Source organism: Salmo salar, chromosome ssa01 (assembly GCF_905237065.1).
Source record: "Salmo salar chromosome ssa01, Ssal_v3.1, whole genome shotgun sequence".
Classification (NCBI taxonomy): domain Eukaryota; kingdom Metazoa; phylum Chordata; class Actinopteri; order Salmoniformes; family Salmonidae; genus Salmo; species Salmo salar.
The window spans coordinates 92,020,950-92,037,114 of NC_059442.1; the positions used below are offsets into that span (position 1 = coordinate 92,020,950).

General features: G+C 42.5%; 1 protein-coding gene across 2 annotated transcripts in view; it reads right to left on the reverse strand.

Moving 5' to 3' along the window:
• Window positions 1-374: 374 nt before the first annotated feature.
• The window catches only part of LOC106610147 (protein tweety homolog 2-like), a 98,487-nt gene continuing 82,696 nt past the window's right edge, over window positions 375-16,165 (reverse strand). Inside the window, exons 7-15 of one of the 2 annotated variants that reach the window (XM_014209326.2) lie at window positions 14,417-14,486; window positions 14,205-14,260; window positions 12,959-13,051; window positions 12,774-12,866; window positions 12,279-12,421; window positions 3,612-3,812; window positions 3,317-3,395; window positions 1,918-1,944; window positions 375-1,273 (exon numbers count right to left, since the gene is read on the reverse strand). In XM_014209326.2, the coding sequence (XP_014064801.1) occupies window positions 1,193-1,273; window positions 1,918-1,944; window positions 3,317-3,395; window positions 3,612-3,812; window positions 12,279-12,421; window positions 12,774-12,866; window positions 12,959-13,051; window positions 14,205-14,260; window positions 14,417-14,486 (843 nt within the window). In that variant the 3' untranslated portion in view covers window positions 375-1,192. The remainder of the gene's footprint in view (window positions 1,274-1,917; window positions 1,945-3,316; window positions 3,396-3,611; window positions 3,813-12,278; window positions 12,422-12,773; window positions 12,867-12,958; window positions 13,052-14,204; window positions 14,261-14,416; window positions 14,487-16,165) is intronic. The other variant, XM_014209327.2, reaches the window with a different exon arrangement.

The window sequence follows — 16,165 nt, forward strand, 5'->3', positions numbered from 1 at the left end:
CACTATCCCAGGCCCTACCATACAGTCAGGGTTAGGTTTGTGCTTCACAAGGTTTAGGTCTGAGGTGTATGTGGAAACATATAACTACTATTACGGCATATACAGTATGTGTTTTTTGTAGCAGTGGAGGAAAAGGGAGGACCCTTTGACAGTAGACACTTTCCAGTTCTAAGAGTGTGAATGTCATTTCTGATGTACTTGTTCTTGGCCAATTTCATCAAATACAAATGGGTTGGAGTATCAGGTATCAACAGTCATAGTATGGTCCCTCCTTTTGACTTAACAGTCATAGACCTACAGTAGCTATTATAGAACATCTGTTTAGGTGAATAGGGAGTGGTTATAGGCACAAAAACATGCTTCCATTCTTAACATATGTGTTATAAGAAGTTTAATTTCAAAATAGACTAATCAAATCATTAGTATCTAAACAATAGATCATTATAAAAGCAATTTCCTGTAAAAGTTGCTATTGTCTCGACAGAGTGAATGACTCAAGCTAGTGTTTTTAAAAGAAATCATTATTATGACAATTTCCATTTTAACATTTTTTTTCAACACTACTACACAAAGAGCTGGGAAATATAAGGACTCACATACTGAATTGGTGGCCTAAGGACCTGTTGTAAGTTTGATGTTATAGGTCAAATTAAATGAATATAAAAAAAATATAATTTCTCTACCTTACATTTTCAAAAGTCTTGCCTAAAACAAATGCTGCAGACAAACCAAAATATTTCAATCTAAAGCTATTAGAAAAGTTCAGTGTTATTTCCAAGAGAACTTCGGCAGAATTTCTTTAGACTACACCTTCAGACAGTGGACACAACATGCGACGTGGAAGTGGAATAGTAGGGCTTTGCATTGCTGCATTCTCTGGAGACAGCAAGGGAGAACTGAAATAGAATGAATAGAATCACATAATACAATCATTCTAATTCTATGGGCTGGAGTCATGGTGACTAAGACATAGACACTGGGCTCTGGGATTTGGGATGGGACAACTGTGTGTGTGACACCTTTCCTCATATCAGGCCTTGGTCCAGTCCAGTGAGTTGGACGAGAAGTGGGTCCGTGTAGCAGCCACAAAGTCACACACTGCTGGAGTAGTTGTGTGTATGTGTGTTTGCCTGTTTGAGAACCCTCTTGGAGATGGCAGAGATTAAAGAGGAGGAGGGAGGGAGGAGCAGCTCTATGCCTGGAAATCATTCCCAAAGTGTCTGATCTGGTCCTCAGTCATGGACAGGTATGTAGCCCTCATGCTGGGGGAGTACTGTGGGAAACAGAATGTCACAGGACGCACAATTAGAGACAACACCAGGTAACGTATAGTGAATGACAACAGTATAGAAGAACACAGGACACTTTCAGAACAGTATTTAGCCAGCTAGACAGAAAGAAAGGGGAGGTAGGGAAGACAATAGGGTGCCTAATGCAAGCATTCTAACACATCAGTTGAGGGGACTGGGAGTCAGACAACACTGTAGGCCCCTCCTTTTGGACCAAGCCTTCTCAGACAGTAGGTGAAACAGGGGGAATATCGGGAAGGGAAGGTTTACGCCATGCACACATAGGACTGCTGATCTGTCTCTGAATGTCCCAACCCAGGGAGGAGACGTGAGGATAGGTTACACCACCACAATCCCAACAGCGGGGGGAGACAGACCTGACTGGGTCAAACATACAACTGGAATGATGACGGTGATGATAATGATGTCATGATGATGATGTCCTGAACAGTAAGGTTGATAGTTCAAAGCCATGCCAGATGTGAAATAGAAAATGCAGTACCAAAATGAAAATGGAGATGAATAAACATTTTATGATTTGAAACGGAGGCAGGGGGAAAAGCAACTGGGAGTCTATCTTATCCTTCAGACAACAGAGAGGTCCAAAGAGGAGCAGAAAACAACTTACTCCGTTTCTAAATTGCTGAGTGTATACCTCCAAAAGTTGATAAAAAAAAGAAGAAAGAAATGAAATACAAACAAACATATAAACAACAAACAAACAAATAAACAATATAAAAGAAGCTGTTAGCTGAAAAGGTAGAGTGCCACGCCCCGTAGAAGGTAGGTATGTCCAGAGGTCACCACATGACATTACCAGTGAGATCATCACAGCTTCTTGGCTAGAGACTGGTAGTAGAGAGATAGGGCAGGGGAAAACACCAAGGTAGATACGGTATAACACTCAATGATGCATCCCAAATGGCACCCTATTCCCTATATAGTCCACTGCTTTTGACAGGAGCCATATGGGTGCCATTTGGGACTCAGCGTTAGTCTAAGGTAATAAACCTTACATTCAGTCAACTACAAATACATCATCCCATGGGAAGGATGGCAGGCAGCTACAGTAGATTTAAACAGGCTCAGATACCCATAAGATATGTCTTTTCATGAAATTCCATTAGGCACAGCAGGCCTTTGAAAGGAGACAGGAGAGGGTAATTGATCTAAATAGCTGCCATTACGAGGCCCCAAAGGGAGGTGAATTTATCATGAGGACCAGAGAGAGAGAGAGAGAGAGAGAGAGACTGACCTTTAGAGAGAAGTAAAGTGACCAACTAGGGACTGACACCTGTGAGATCTTCCCCTGGGCATTGGTCTAAATAACACGCTTCCATCTCATCTTAAATGCATGAACATGTACACTACAGTATACCTATGTTAAACTTCTCTCTCACTGTCCTATTCCCTCTGTAAAGAGTCACAATCTACAACTATGTTAGACAGACAGATAAAGGTACAACGTTAGCGGAGTTCTCACTGATACGTCCCTAATCAAACTTTAATTTAATTTGATATGTGATCAAACTGATGATCATGATCAAAATCCTAACTGGAAATATGTTATCATGTGGACGTCATAACTCGTGAGAAACCAACTACAACAACCATTTAAACAACCTAAAAGTAACATTGACTTGAGCAAGTTAAGGAAGGCATCATGTAGAGAGCATCATATGGGGGAACTCTTTACCAGAGTTGACACTACAAACAGAAAATAGACGCAGGAAGAAGTCCTAGCGGGTCACTGAATCAGAATTAAATAACAGAACAGAAATCCTGGTGATGAGAGAAAGATCAGTATTACAATGCTGATTGACTTGATAGTATGTGGGAGAGTGGCATCCGGGTTGGGGTCAATTCAATTTCAATTTAGTCAATTCAGGAAGCATACTGAAATTTCAATTTCAATTCTCCTCATTGGAATTGACCCCAACCATCTTCGGCAAAATCATTCGCAAGGACTTTCCTGCAAACATATTATTTGAAGATTTCTAGGGCTTGGCCTCTGGGACCCAACGCACCGAAGGGGGCGGAGAGCCTCTCCCGATCAGAGGAACGTTCTCATACCGCGGGTTTCCCCCGAACAACGCTGACTGGTTCCTGAGGAGGGAGAAAGAGAGGGAGAGAGAGATAAAGCGTCTGCTAAACAAACATTCCCAATCACCAAAAATCTAGCCAATAACATATCACTCTGGGCCAGTAGGCCTTCTTAGCGAGCATGATTCTTACAGTTTACAGTTAGCTTTATTTTAGCTTCAGTATGTTCATACGTATAGCATTACCATACAGTCAAAACCAGGCCAGGGCTGGACTCACATGTACTCTGAGACAGGTGCGTTGGACACAGCCTGGGCAGCCTGGGCGGCAGGCTGGTGAAGGCTGCTCTGGCTGCCCACACTGCTGCTGTAGCTGCAGAAGCTGTGCATGTTGGTGGCATGGTTGGAGTTGTGGGTCATCACGCGTCTGGCCTGAGGGTTAAACGGGTCACCCTCGTCTATATCGTCATAATCACGCTCCCTGGAGAGAAGAAAAAGGGTGGAGTCGAGCAACATAGATGATTTAGTGACTTGTAAGGTGTACATACAGTAAAAACACAACGGATGTACTGTACACACTCTGGTTCTATATGTATATATACGGCCCTAAGCACACAGTCAAGATAAAGAGGAGTGGTTTCGGGACAAGTCTCACAATGTCCTTGAGTGGCCCAGCCAGAGCCTGGACTTAAACCCGATCTAACATCTCTGTAGAGACCTGAAAATAGCTGTGCAGTGACCCCATCCAGCCTGACAGAGCTTGAGAGGATCTGCAGAGAAGAATGGGAGAAACTCGCAAAATACAGCTGTGCCGAGCTTGTAGCATTATACACAAGAAGACTCGAGGCTGTAATCACTGCCAAAGGTGCTTCAACAAAGTATTGAGTAAAGGGTCTGAAAACGTATGTAAATACTCCAGACTAATACAATTGGATATGATTTGAAATGTGATATTTCTGATGTATTTTTTTTATGTGAAAAAAGTCAAGGGGTCTGAATACTTTCCAAATGCACTGTATGTATATATATATATATATATATATATATATATATATATATATATATATATATATATATATATATATATATATATATATATATATATATATATATATATATATATATATATATATATATATATATATATATATATATATATATACATATATATACACTACCGTTCAAAAGTTTGGGGTCACTTAGAAATGTCCTTGTTTTTGAAAGAAAAGCACATTTTTCATCCATTAAAATAACATAAAATTGATCAGAAATACAGTGTAGACATTGTTAATGTTGTAAATTACTATTGTAGCTGGAAACGGCTGCTTTTTTATGGAATATCTACATAGGCCCATTATCAGCAACAATCACTCCTGTGTTCCAATGGCACGTTGTGTTAGCTAATCCAAGTTTAGAATTTTAAAAGGCTAATTGACAATTAGAAAACCCTTTTGCAATTATGTTAGCACAGCTGAAAACTGTTGTTCTGATTAAAGAGCAATAAAACTGGCCTTCTTTAGACTAGTTCAGTATCTGGAGCATCAGCATTTGTGGGTTTGATTACATGTTCGAAATGGCCAGAACCAAAGCACTTTCTTCTGAAACTCGTCTGTCTATTCATGTTCTGAGAAATGAAGGCTATTCCATGTGAGAAATTGATAAGTAAGATTGGAAAAAAGTGTTATGGACAGACGAATCTAAACAGACGATCACAAAGAACATTCGTGAGACGCAGAAAAAATGAAAAGATGCTGGAGGAGTGCTTGACGTCATCTGTCAAGCATGGTGGAGGCAATGTGAAGGTCTGGGGGTACTTTGGTTGTGGTAAAGTGGGAAATTTGTACAGGGTAAACGGGATCTTGAAGAAGGAATGCTATCACTCCATTTTGCAACACCATGCCATACCCTGTGGAAGGCGCTTAATTGGAGCCAATTTCCTCCTACAACAGGACAATGACCCAAAGCACAGCTACAAACTATGCAATAACTATTTAAGGAAGAAGCAGTCAGCTGATATTCTGTCTATAATGAGTGGCCAGCACAGTCACCGGATATCAACCCTATTGAGCTGTTTGTGGGAGCAGCTTCACCGTATGGTACGTAAGAAGTGCCCATCAAGCCAGTCCAACTTGTGGGAGGTGCTTCAGGAAGCATGGGGTGAAATCTCTTCAGATGACCTCAATAAATTGACAACTAGAATGACAAAGGTCTGCAAGGCTGTAATTGCCGCAAATGGAGGATTCTTTGACTAAAAGCTAAGTTTAAAGGACACAATTATTATATCAATTAAAATTGATTATTTATAACCTTGTCAACGTCTTGACTATATTTCCTATTAATTTTGCAACTCATTTCATGTATATTTTCATGGAAAACAAGGACACTTCAAAGTGACCCCAAACGGTAGTGTTATATATATATATATATATATATATATATATATATATGCACACACAACCGGTCAAAAGTTTTAGAACACCTACGCATTCAAGGGTTTTTCTTTATTTTTACTATTTTCTTACATTCTAGAATAATAGTGAAGACATCAAAACTATGAAATAACACATATGGAATCATGTAGTAACCAAAAAAAGTGTTAAACAAATCCAAATATCTTTTCGATTTGAGATACTTAAAATAGCCACTCTTTGCCTTGATGACAGCATTGCAGATTCTTGGAATTCTCTCAACCAGCTTCACCTGGAATGCTTTTCCAACTGTCTTGAAGGAGTTCCCACATATGCTGAGCACTTGTTGGCTGCTTTTCCTTCACTCTGCGGTCCGACTCATCCCAAACCATCTCAATTTGGTTGAGGTCGGGGGATTGTGGAGGCCAGGTCATCTGATGCAGCACTCCATTACTCTCCTTCTTGATCAAATATCCCTTACACAGCCTGGAGGTGTGTTGGGTCACTGTCCTGTTGAAAAACAAATGATAGTCCCACTAAGCGCAAAACAGATGGGGTAGTGTATCGCTGCAGAATACTGTTGTAGCCATGCTGGTTATGTGTGCCTTGAATTCTAAATAAATCACTGACCGTGTCCCAGCAAAGCACCCCCACACCACTATACCTCCTCCTCCATGCTTTACGGTGGGAAAAACACATGCAGAGATCATCCATTCACCCACACCACATCTCACAAAGACACGGCGGCTGGAACCAAACATCTCCAGACCAAAGGACAAATTTCCACTGGTTTAATGTCCATTGCTTGTGTTTCTTGGCCCAAGCAAGTCTCTTCTTCTTATTGGTGTCCTTTAGTAGTGATTTTTTTCAGCAATTTGACCATGAAGGTCTGATTCACACAGTCTCCTCTGAACAGTTGATGTTGAGATGTGTCTGTTACTTGAACTCTGTGAAGCATTTATTTGGGCTGCAATTTCTGAGGTGCAGTTAACTCTAATGAACATATCCTCTGCAGCAGAGGTAGCTCTGGGTCTTCCATTCCTGTGGTGGTCCTCATGAGAGCCAGTTTCATCATAGCGCTTGATGGTTTTTGCGACTGCACTTGTTCTTGAAGTTTTCCCTATTAACTGACCTTCAAGTCTTAAAGTAATGATTGACTGTAGTTTCTCTTTGCTTATTTGAGCTGTTCTTGCCATACTATGGAATTGGTCTTTTACCAAATAGGGCTATCTTCTGTATACCACCCCTACGTCCACAAATTATCTTTTGACAAGGCACACCTGTTAATTGAAATGCATTCCAGGTAATTGAAATGCATTCCAATGCACCTCATGAAGCTTGTTGAGAGAATGCCAAGATTGTGCAAAGCTGTAATCAAGGCAAAGGCTTGCTACTTTGAAGAATCTCAACAACAACAAAACATTTTACTTCAAGATAGAAGGTGTGTCCAAACTCTTGACTGGTACTGTATATATACTGCTCAAAAAAATAAAGGGAACACTTAAACAACACATCCTAGATCTGAATGAAAAAAATAATCTTATTAAATACTTTTTTCTTTACATAGTTGAATGTGCTGACAACAAAATCACACAAAAATAATCAATGGAAATCCAATTTATCAACCCATGGAGGTCTGGATTTGGAGTCACACTCAAAATTGAAGTGGAAAACCACACTACAGGCTGATCCAACTTTGATGTAATGTCCTTAAAACAAGTCAAAATGAGGCTCAGTAGTGTGGCCTCCACGTGCCTGTATGACCTCCCTACAATGCCTGGGCATGCTCCTGATGAGGTGGCGGATGGTCTCCTGAGGGATCTCCTCCCAGACCTGGACTAAAGCATCCGCCAACTCCTGGACAGTCTGTGGTGCAATGTGGCGTTGGTGGATGGAGCGAGACATGATGTCCCAGATGTGCTCAATTGGATTCAGGTCTGGGGAACGGGCGAGCATCAATTCCTTCCTCTTGCAGGAACTGCTGACACACTCCAGCCACATGAGGTCTAGCATTGTCTTGCATTAGGAGGAACCCAGGGCCAACCGCACCAGCATATGGTCTCACAAGGGGTCTGAGGATCTCATCTCGGTACCTAATGGCAGTCAGGCTACCTCTGGCGAGCACATGGAGGGCTGTGCGGCCCCCCAAAGAAATGCCACCCCACATCATGACTGACCCACCGCCAAACCGGTCATGCTGGAGGATGTTGCAGGCAGCAGAACGTTCTCCACGGCGTCTCCAGACTCTGTCACATGTGCTCAGTGTGAACCTGCTTTCATCTGTGAAGAGCACAGGGCGCCAGTGGCGAATTTGCCAATCTCGGTGTTCTCTGGCAAATGCCAAACGTCCTGCACGGTGTTGGGCTGTAAGCACAACCCCCACCTGTGGACGTCGGGCCCTCATACCACCCTCATGGAGTCTGTTTCTGACCATTTGAGCAGACACATGCACATTTGTGGCCTGCTGGAGGTCATTTTGCAGGGCTCTGGCAGTGCTTCTCCTGCTCCTCCTTGCACAAAGGCGGAGGTAGCGGTCCTGCTGCTGGGTTGTTGCCCTCCTACGGCCTCCTCCACGTCTCCTGATGTACTGGCCTGTCTCCTGGTAGCGCCTCCATGCTCTGGATACTACGCTGACAGACACAGCAAACCTTCTTGCCACAGCTCGCATTGATGTGCCATCCTGGATGAGCTGCACTACCTGAGCCACTTGTGTGGGTTGTAGACTCCGTCTCATGCTACCACTAGAGTGAAAGCACCGCCAGCATTCAAAAGTGACCAAAACATCAGCCAGGAAGCATAGGAACTGAGAAGTGGTCTGTGGTCCCCACCTGCAGAACCACTCCTTTATTGGGGGTGTCTTGCTAATTGCCTATAATTTCCACCTGTTGTCTATTCCATTTGCACAACAGCATGTGAAATGTATTGTCAATCAGTGTTGCTTCCTAAGTGGACAGTTTGATTTCACAGAAGTGTGATTGACTTGGAGTTACATTGTGTTGTTTAACTGTTCCCTTTATTTTTTTGAGCAGTGTGTATATATATATATATATATATATATATATATATATATATATATATATGTGTATATACAGTGGGGCAAAAAAGTATTTAGTCAGCCACCAATTGTGCAAGTTCTCCCACTTAAAAAGATGAGAGAGGCCTGTAATTTTCATCATAGGTACACGTCAACTATGACAGACAAAATGAGGGAAAAAAATCCAGAAAATCACATTGTAGGATCTTTTATGAATTTATTTGCAAATTATGGTGGAAAATAAGTATTTGGTCACCTACAAACAAGCAAGATTTCTGGCTCTCACAGACCTGTAACTTCTTCTTTAAGAGGCTCCTCTGTCCTCCACTCGTTACCTGTATTAATGGCACCTGTTTGAACTTGTTATCAGTATAAAAGACACCTGTCCACAACCTCAAACAGTCACACTCCAAACTCCACTATGGCCAAGACCAAAGAGCTGTCAAAGGACACCAGAAACAAAATTGTAGACCTGCACTAGGCTGGGAAGACTGAATCTGCAATAGGTAAGCAGCTTGGTTTGAAGAAATCAACTGTGGGAGCAATTATTAGGAAATGGAAGACATACAAGACCACTGATAATCTCCCTCGATCTGGGGCTCCACGCAAGAGCTCACCCCGTGGGGTCAAAATGATCACAAGAATGGTGAGCAAAAATCCCAGAACCACACGGGGGGACCTAGTGAATGACCTGCAGAGAACTGGGTCCAAAGTAACAAAGCCTACCAGGGACTCAAATCCTGCAGTGCTAGACGTGTCCCCCTGCTTAAGCCAGTACATGTCCAGGCCCATCTGAAGTTTGCTAGAGAGCATTTGGATGATCCAGAAGAGGATTGGGAGAATGTCATATGGTCAGATGAAACCAAAATATAACTTTTTGGTAAAAACTCAACTCGTCGTGTTTGGAGGACAAAGAATGCTGAGTTGCATCCAAAGAACACCATACCTACTGTGAAGCATGGGGGTGGAAACATCATGCTTTGGGGCTGTTTTTCTGCAAAGGGACCAGGAAGACTGATCCGTGTAAAGGAAAGAATGAATGGTGCCATGTATCGTGAGATTTTGAGTGAAAACCTCCTTCCATCAGCAAGGGCATTGAAGATGAAACGTGGCTGGGTCTTTCAGCATGACAATGATCCCAAACACACCGCCCGGGCAACGAAGGAGTGGCTTCGTAAGAAGCATTTCAAGGTCCTGGAGTAGCCTAGCCAGTCTCCAGATCGCAACCCCATAGAAAATCTTTGGAGGGAGTTGAAAGTCCGTGTTGCCCAGCGACAGCCCCAAAACATCACTGCTCTAGAGGAGATCTGCATGGAGGAATGGGCCAAAATACCAGCAACAGTGTGTGAAAACCTTGTTTAGACTTACAGAAAACATTTGACTTGTGTCATTGCCAACAAAGGGTATATAACAAAGTATTGAGATAAACTTTTGTTATTGACCAAATACTTATTTTCCACCATACTTTGCAAATAAATTCATAAAAAATCCTACAATGTGATTTTCTGGATTTTTTTTCTCATTTTGTCTGTCATAGTTGAAGTGTACCTATGATGAAAATTACAGGCCTCTCTCATCTTTTTAAGTGGGAGAACTTGCACAATTGGTGGCTGACTAAATACTTTTTTGCCCCACTGTATGTGTATATATATATATATTTGTGTGTGTTTTGAAGTCGGAAGTTTACATACACCTTAGCCAAATACATTTAAACTCCGTTTTTCACAATTCCTGACATTTAATCCTAGTAAAGATTCCCTGTCTTAGGTCAGTTAAGATCACCACTTTAATTTAAGAAAGTGAAATGTTAGAATAATAGTAGAGAATGATTTATTTCAGCTTTTATTTCTTTCATCACATTCCCAGTGGGTCAGAAGTTAACATACACTCAATTAGTATTTGGTAGCATTGCCTTTAAATTGTTTAACTTGGGTCAAACGTTTCGAGTAGCCTTCCACAAGCTTCCCACAATAAGTTGGGTGAATTTTGGCCCATTCCTCCTGACAGAGCTGGTGTAACTGAATCAGGTTTATAGGCCTCTTTGCTCGCACATGTTTTTTCAATTCTGCCCACACATTTTCTATAGGATTGAGGTCAGGGCTTTGGGATGGCCACTCCAATACCTTGACTTTGTTGTCCTTAAGCCATTTTGCCACAACTTTGGAAGTATGCTTTGGGTCATTGTCCATTTGGAAGACCCATTTGCGACCAAGCTTCAACTTCCTGACTGATGTCTTGAGATGTTGCTTCAATATATCCACATCATTTTCCTGCCTCATGAAGCCATCTATTTTGTGAAGTGCACCAGATCCTCCTGCAGGAAAGCATCCCCACAACATGATGCTGCCACCCCCGTGCTTGGGATGGTGTTCTTCGGCTTGCAAGCCTCCCCCTTTTTCCTCCAAACATAACGATGGTCATTTTGGCCAAACAGTTATATAATGACCAGAGGACATTTCTCCAAAAAGTATGATCATTGTCCCCATGTGCAGTTGCAAACCGTAGTGTGACTTTTTTATGGCGGTTTTGGAGCAGTGGCTTCTTCCTTGCTGAGCGGCCTTTCAGGTTATGGCGATATAAGACTTGTTTTACTGTGGATATAGATACTTTTGTACCTGTTTCCTCCAGCACCTTTGCTGTTGTTCTGGGATTGATTTGCACTTTTCGCACCAAAGTACGTTCATCTCTAGGAGACAGAACGCATCTTCTTCCTGAGTGGTATGACGGCTGCGTGGTACCATGGTGTTTATACTTGCGTACTATTGTTTGTACAGATTAACGTGGTACCTTCAGGCGTTTGGAAATTGCTCCCAAAGATGAACCAGACTTGTGGAGGTCTACAATTTTCTTCTGAGGTCTTGGCTGCTTTCTTTTGATTTTCCCATGATGACAAGCAAAGAGGCACTGAGTTTGAAGGTAGGCCTTGAAATACATCCACAGGTACACCTCCTATTGACTCAAATGATGTAAATTAGCCTACATGAAGCTTCTAAAGCCATGACATCATTTTCTGGAATTTTCTAAGCAGTTTAAAGGAACAGTCAACTTAGTGTATGTAAACTTCTGACCCACTGGAATTGTGATACAGTGAATTATAAGTGAAATAATCTGTCTGTAAACAATTGTTGGAAAAATGACTTGTGTCATGCACAAAGTTTGCCAAAACTATAGTTTGTTAACAAGAAATTTGTGGAGTGGTTGAAAAATGAGTTTTAATGACTCCAACCTAAGTGTATGTAAACTTCCGACTTCAACTGTATATACACTCTGGTTATATATATATATACACTGTGGTTGTATAAAAGGGTGATAGAGAGAAAGAGAGTGACTGATTCTTACTAGCTCTGGTTTACTATTCTGGTGATTATGATCGTGACAGTGGTTGTTTAACCTACTTTATTTGAATGCACTGATAGTACAATGCTCTGGAGAAGAGTGTCTGCTAAATGACTAAAATGTCATGTAGATGTAATGAAAGGGACTCAGTGGGAGGGCCCCTCCTAACCTGCTGGCGATATGTGTCCATGCCCGGGGGATGGCACACAGCATGGCACAAAAGGCACAAATTGCCAGGATGGAGAAGAGGCAGAGGTAGAGCAGGCCCTCTACCCCATCATAACACACACCGATCAGGGCATCCAGGTAGTCCTACAGCGTGGACAAAGAAAAAAACACACACACACACACACACACACACACACATTAGCAGAGAGCAGACAATCTGAGAGATGTTGTGAAGTATATATTATATCATATAATAACAATAATAATAATAAATGCCATTTAGCAGAAGTTTTTTTTCCAAAGGGACTTAGAGTCATGCAAACATTTGACGCATGGGTGGCCCTGGGAATCGAACCCACAATCCTGGCATTGCATATGTACACAGCAGAGTCACCATCCTGTAGAACTAGATACATTGACAGTGCTGCCGTGCATTGGTATCCAGTAGTGTACTACTGTACCCATGATGTATACATGTCTGCCTACGTGACTGCACCTTGTTGAGTCCTCTACAGTCCAGTAGGGCAGTTAGCTGGTGGAGGCTAGCCTCTGATGAGTTGAGTAGGTGCTGAATGCCCAGTAGGTCTCTCTGTGGAAAAGACAAGTGTAGGATTCAGTACTCATAACATTCAACGCTTACACGGGCGGTCTCACTATAACACAGGAAAATGAAACACTGACCTCGGCGGTAGGGAAGAGAGGCACAGCGAACTGCAGCAGGCCCTGTATCTGTATCTGCATGGTGGTCAGAGACCTCTGGAAGATGGTCAGAGACTGCAAACACACACACACACAAAACAACATGTCAACTTCTGGATATTGTAATTATCATACATTAGTGGGCTTGTCAGTTTAGCTTTAGTCCAGCAGAGGGCAACAAAAGCCCAATCATTAACAGCAAGTCCGTCATCCACCAGAATCTGGTCGGTCTGCTCTGCGCGCTCCACCCCAGAACAGCCAGTAGACTGGGAACCTCATGAATTTAGCCCTAAAATGGATCTAAGGAATTCTGGCCGTAGTGTGAACGGTATGACTCAAACATTTAAATCATCAAACGACATCTAAATCAAAACAGTTTTCCCAACCATTACAAAATAGACTGGTGCAATAAGTGCCCACTGGCACAGACAGTGCTTAATTGAATTACCCCAAACCAGCAACCATAGCAGCAGCCTTCATGTATCTCCTGCCATCTAACATTGTCATTTTGTCTCGGTAGCATGTCTACGATCCAATAACTCACTTAAAGAACAGTAGTGAGTTACAAGGGCAGGCTGGCGTAGCTGAAGACACAGTACTGACAGGTTTAGTGCTCTTGAATAGATAATATGTTAAGGTGCTTCAATGTATTACAAAATGTACAATGTTGCAATTTACAGGTAGGCTGGAAATATCTGGGACAAAGGAGTCAGGGAAGTGTGTGTGTGTGTGTGTGTGTGTGTGTGTGTGTGTGTGTGTGTGTGTGTGTGTGTGTGTGTGTGTGTGTGTGTGTGTGTTTCTCAGTGAGCTCTGTGCTCATGTGTGTTCTGACTGAGATGGTTATCAGACTGGGTCACGCTTACCTGCACTCTGTTACTGCATTCCATTGATCCTTAGGGGCATCTTGTCTACAAGCACAGCGTATTGCTCCTTAGGGGCATGTCTACAAGCACAGCGTAATAGGAGCTGAAGTCCACTGGGTTATGGAGCTAGCTGAGGCTGGAGAGAGAAAGACTACTTCTCACTGCCTCTCACTGCCTGACACCCTGACCTAAAAACCTCCTCCTGAGAAGCTTAGAGACCTTACTGAACCCCACGAGAGAGGGAGGGAGGGGGCGAGGGAGGGAGGGAGGGAGGGAGGGAGGGAGGGCGGGAAAAGAGAGAGAAACAGGGAGACAGAGGTCAAAGCAGGTATCATTGAAACGGTGCTGGTGCTGATGAGTAGTACCTGCTGGAATGGGTTGGGGAGGGCCTGGCTGCAGTACAGATAGTAATGCACTATCTCTGTAGAGAACAGGAGACACCAACAACAAGTTAGAAAGACTCAGCAATAACATCTCTTTAAGAAGAATGTGATTATAGCCAGAGGTGGGTTTAAATCCTCTTGAAATTACAGCTTCATCAAAGTGACATTAACAGCATAATTTGTCTTTAACTCACCAGAACTGATTAGGTCCTTGGTCTGGTTCATGATGAACTTGTCTGGGGTCACACAGAAGTCACTGGTGCTCTGAACACAAGAAGAAGAGGCTAAACTAATGTCAAAGTAGACTATCAAACACATGTATGCACACCACACACACAAACTGTTCTTTGAATGCTAAATAACTCCTGGGTTTAATAAGAATACGTACAGGTTCAACTAATGAGCCTCTGTTTGTGAGTACATTGTTCCATAAGGGGGGGGGGAAGAGAGATTCATACCGGCTGCTCTGCTCAAACTATAATTATTCTTGTGAAGGAATTCATTATGCATGCATTCATTTATTATGTGCCCCGGCGTGAAGCTGCAGCCATCTTGCAAATGTCAGTGTTTTTTTCCCCTTTAAATGGCAGCAGTCTCCCTTCATTAAAGCATCACAACAATATCCCAACAACAGCAACACACACACACACACACACACACACACACACACACACACACACACACACACACACACACACACACACACACGGCTCATTTAACTGGGCCACACCATGCAGCCAGGATACAGCAGCTCATAGCTTTCTAATGAGATCGCTGCTTCCTCTTAATATAATGCAATCTCTGTCACACCATAGTGACGACCAGTTACTGTTAGTTTATTGGTAAGCACCACACCTGTCCTTTATTATGGTCCTGGATGATTATTCTGGCAGTCACCATCCACCTACACCCACCCACCCACACAAGGTTAATGGTGGCTAATCCACTGTGTTGACAGTAGCAACCCTAGCAGCCTAATTGTTAATGTACATTAGTAATTATCTATCTTGCCATTGTCAGGCATGAGAATGTTAGCTCCCAGGCACAGAGAGGGTAATAGAGTAGACACTAAAAGGCTGATCCTAGATCAGCACTCCTACTCTGACACGTTACATACCCATCATAAATGCACTGTTCTAACCCAAGATATGGAAGGAATCTATTTTGACCATCTTGGACCAAACAAGAGGTGAGATTGGTGTAGAAGCAGGAAGTGGTACACCACAGAGCACCCTGTGATTTGTTCCAAACATCCTTACCTCAGTTAATCTCTAAACAAACCAGGCCTGTGCTTTTAGGTCAGATACAGTGTGTGTGTGTGTGTGTGTGTGTGTGTGTGTGTGTGTGTGTGTGTGTGTGTGTGTGTGTGTGTGTGTGTGTGTGTGTGTGTGTGTGTGTTTGGATGTGTGTGTGTAATCAAACCCAGCATTTAAGTCTCAACCTAAACTACAGTCTAAAATAAATTGTGTAATATTGACATGGAATCTTTCCGTTCTGTTGTGGCCTGCAGCTAACCCTCTGGCTTATACACTATTCATTATCCATGATCCACAGCCCCAAGTCAAAACGAGGGGGGAACAACTTTCCATGATCCACAGCCCCAAGTCAAATCAGGGGGGGCGACAACGACAACAAACGAAGTGAAGAAAAGGGAACACGACGCGCCTTAGGCGTGTGGTGACTCAGCAGCATCTATGTATTTGAAAGACCCCTCTTCCTGTTTTAATAACAGAGATTTACATGCATTCAGATGCTCCAAGTTAGAAACAGAGTTTCACATGCATTCAGATACTCAAGGATAGAAAGGATAGAGGATAGGATAGAAAAAATATAGAAAAAGATTCACAAGCATTCAGATGTTTCAAGATAGACACAGAGAATTCACATGCATTCACAAGATAGACACAGAGAATTCACATGCATTCAGATGTTCCAAGATAGAC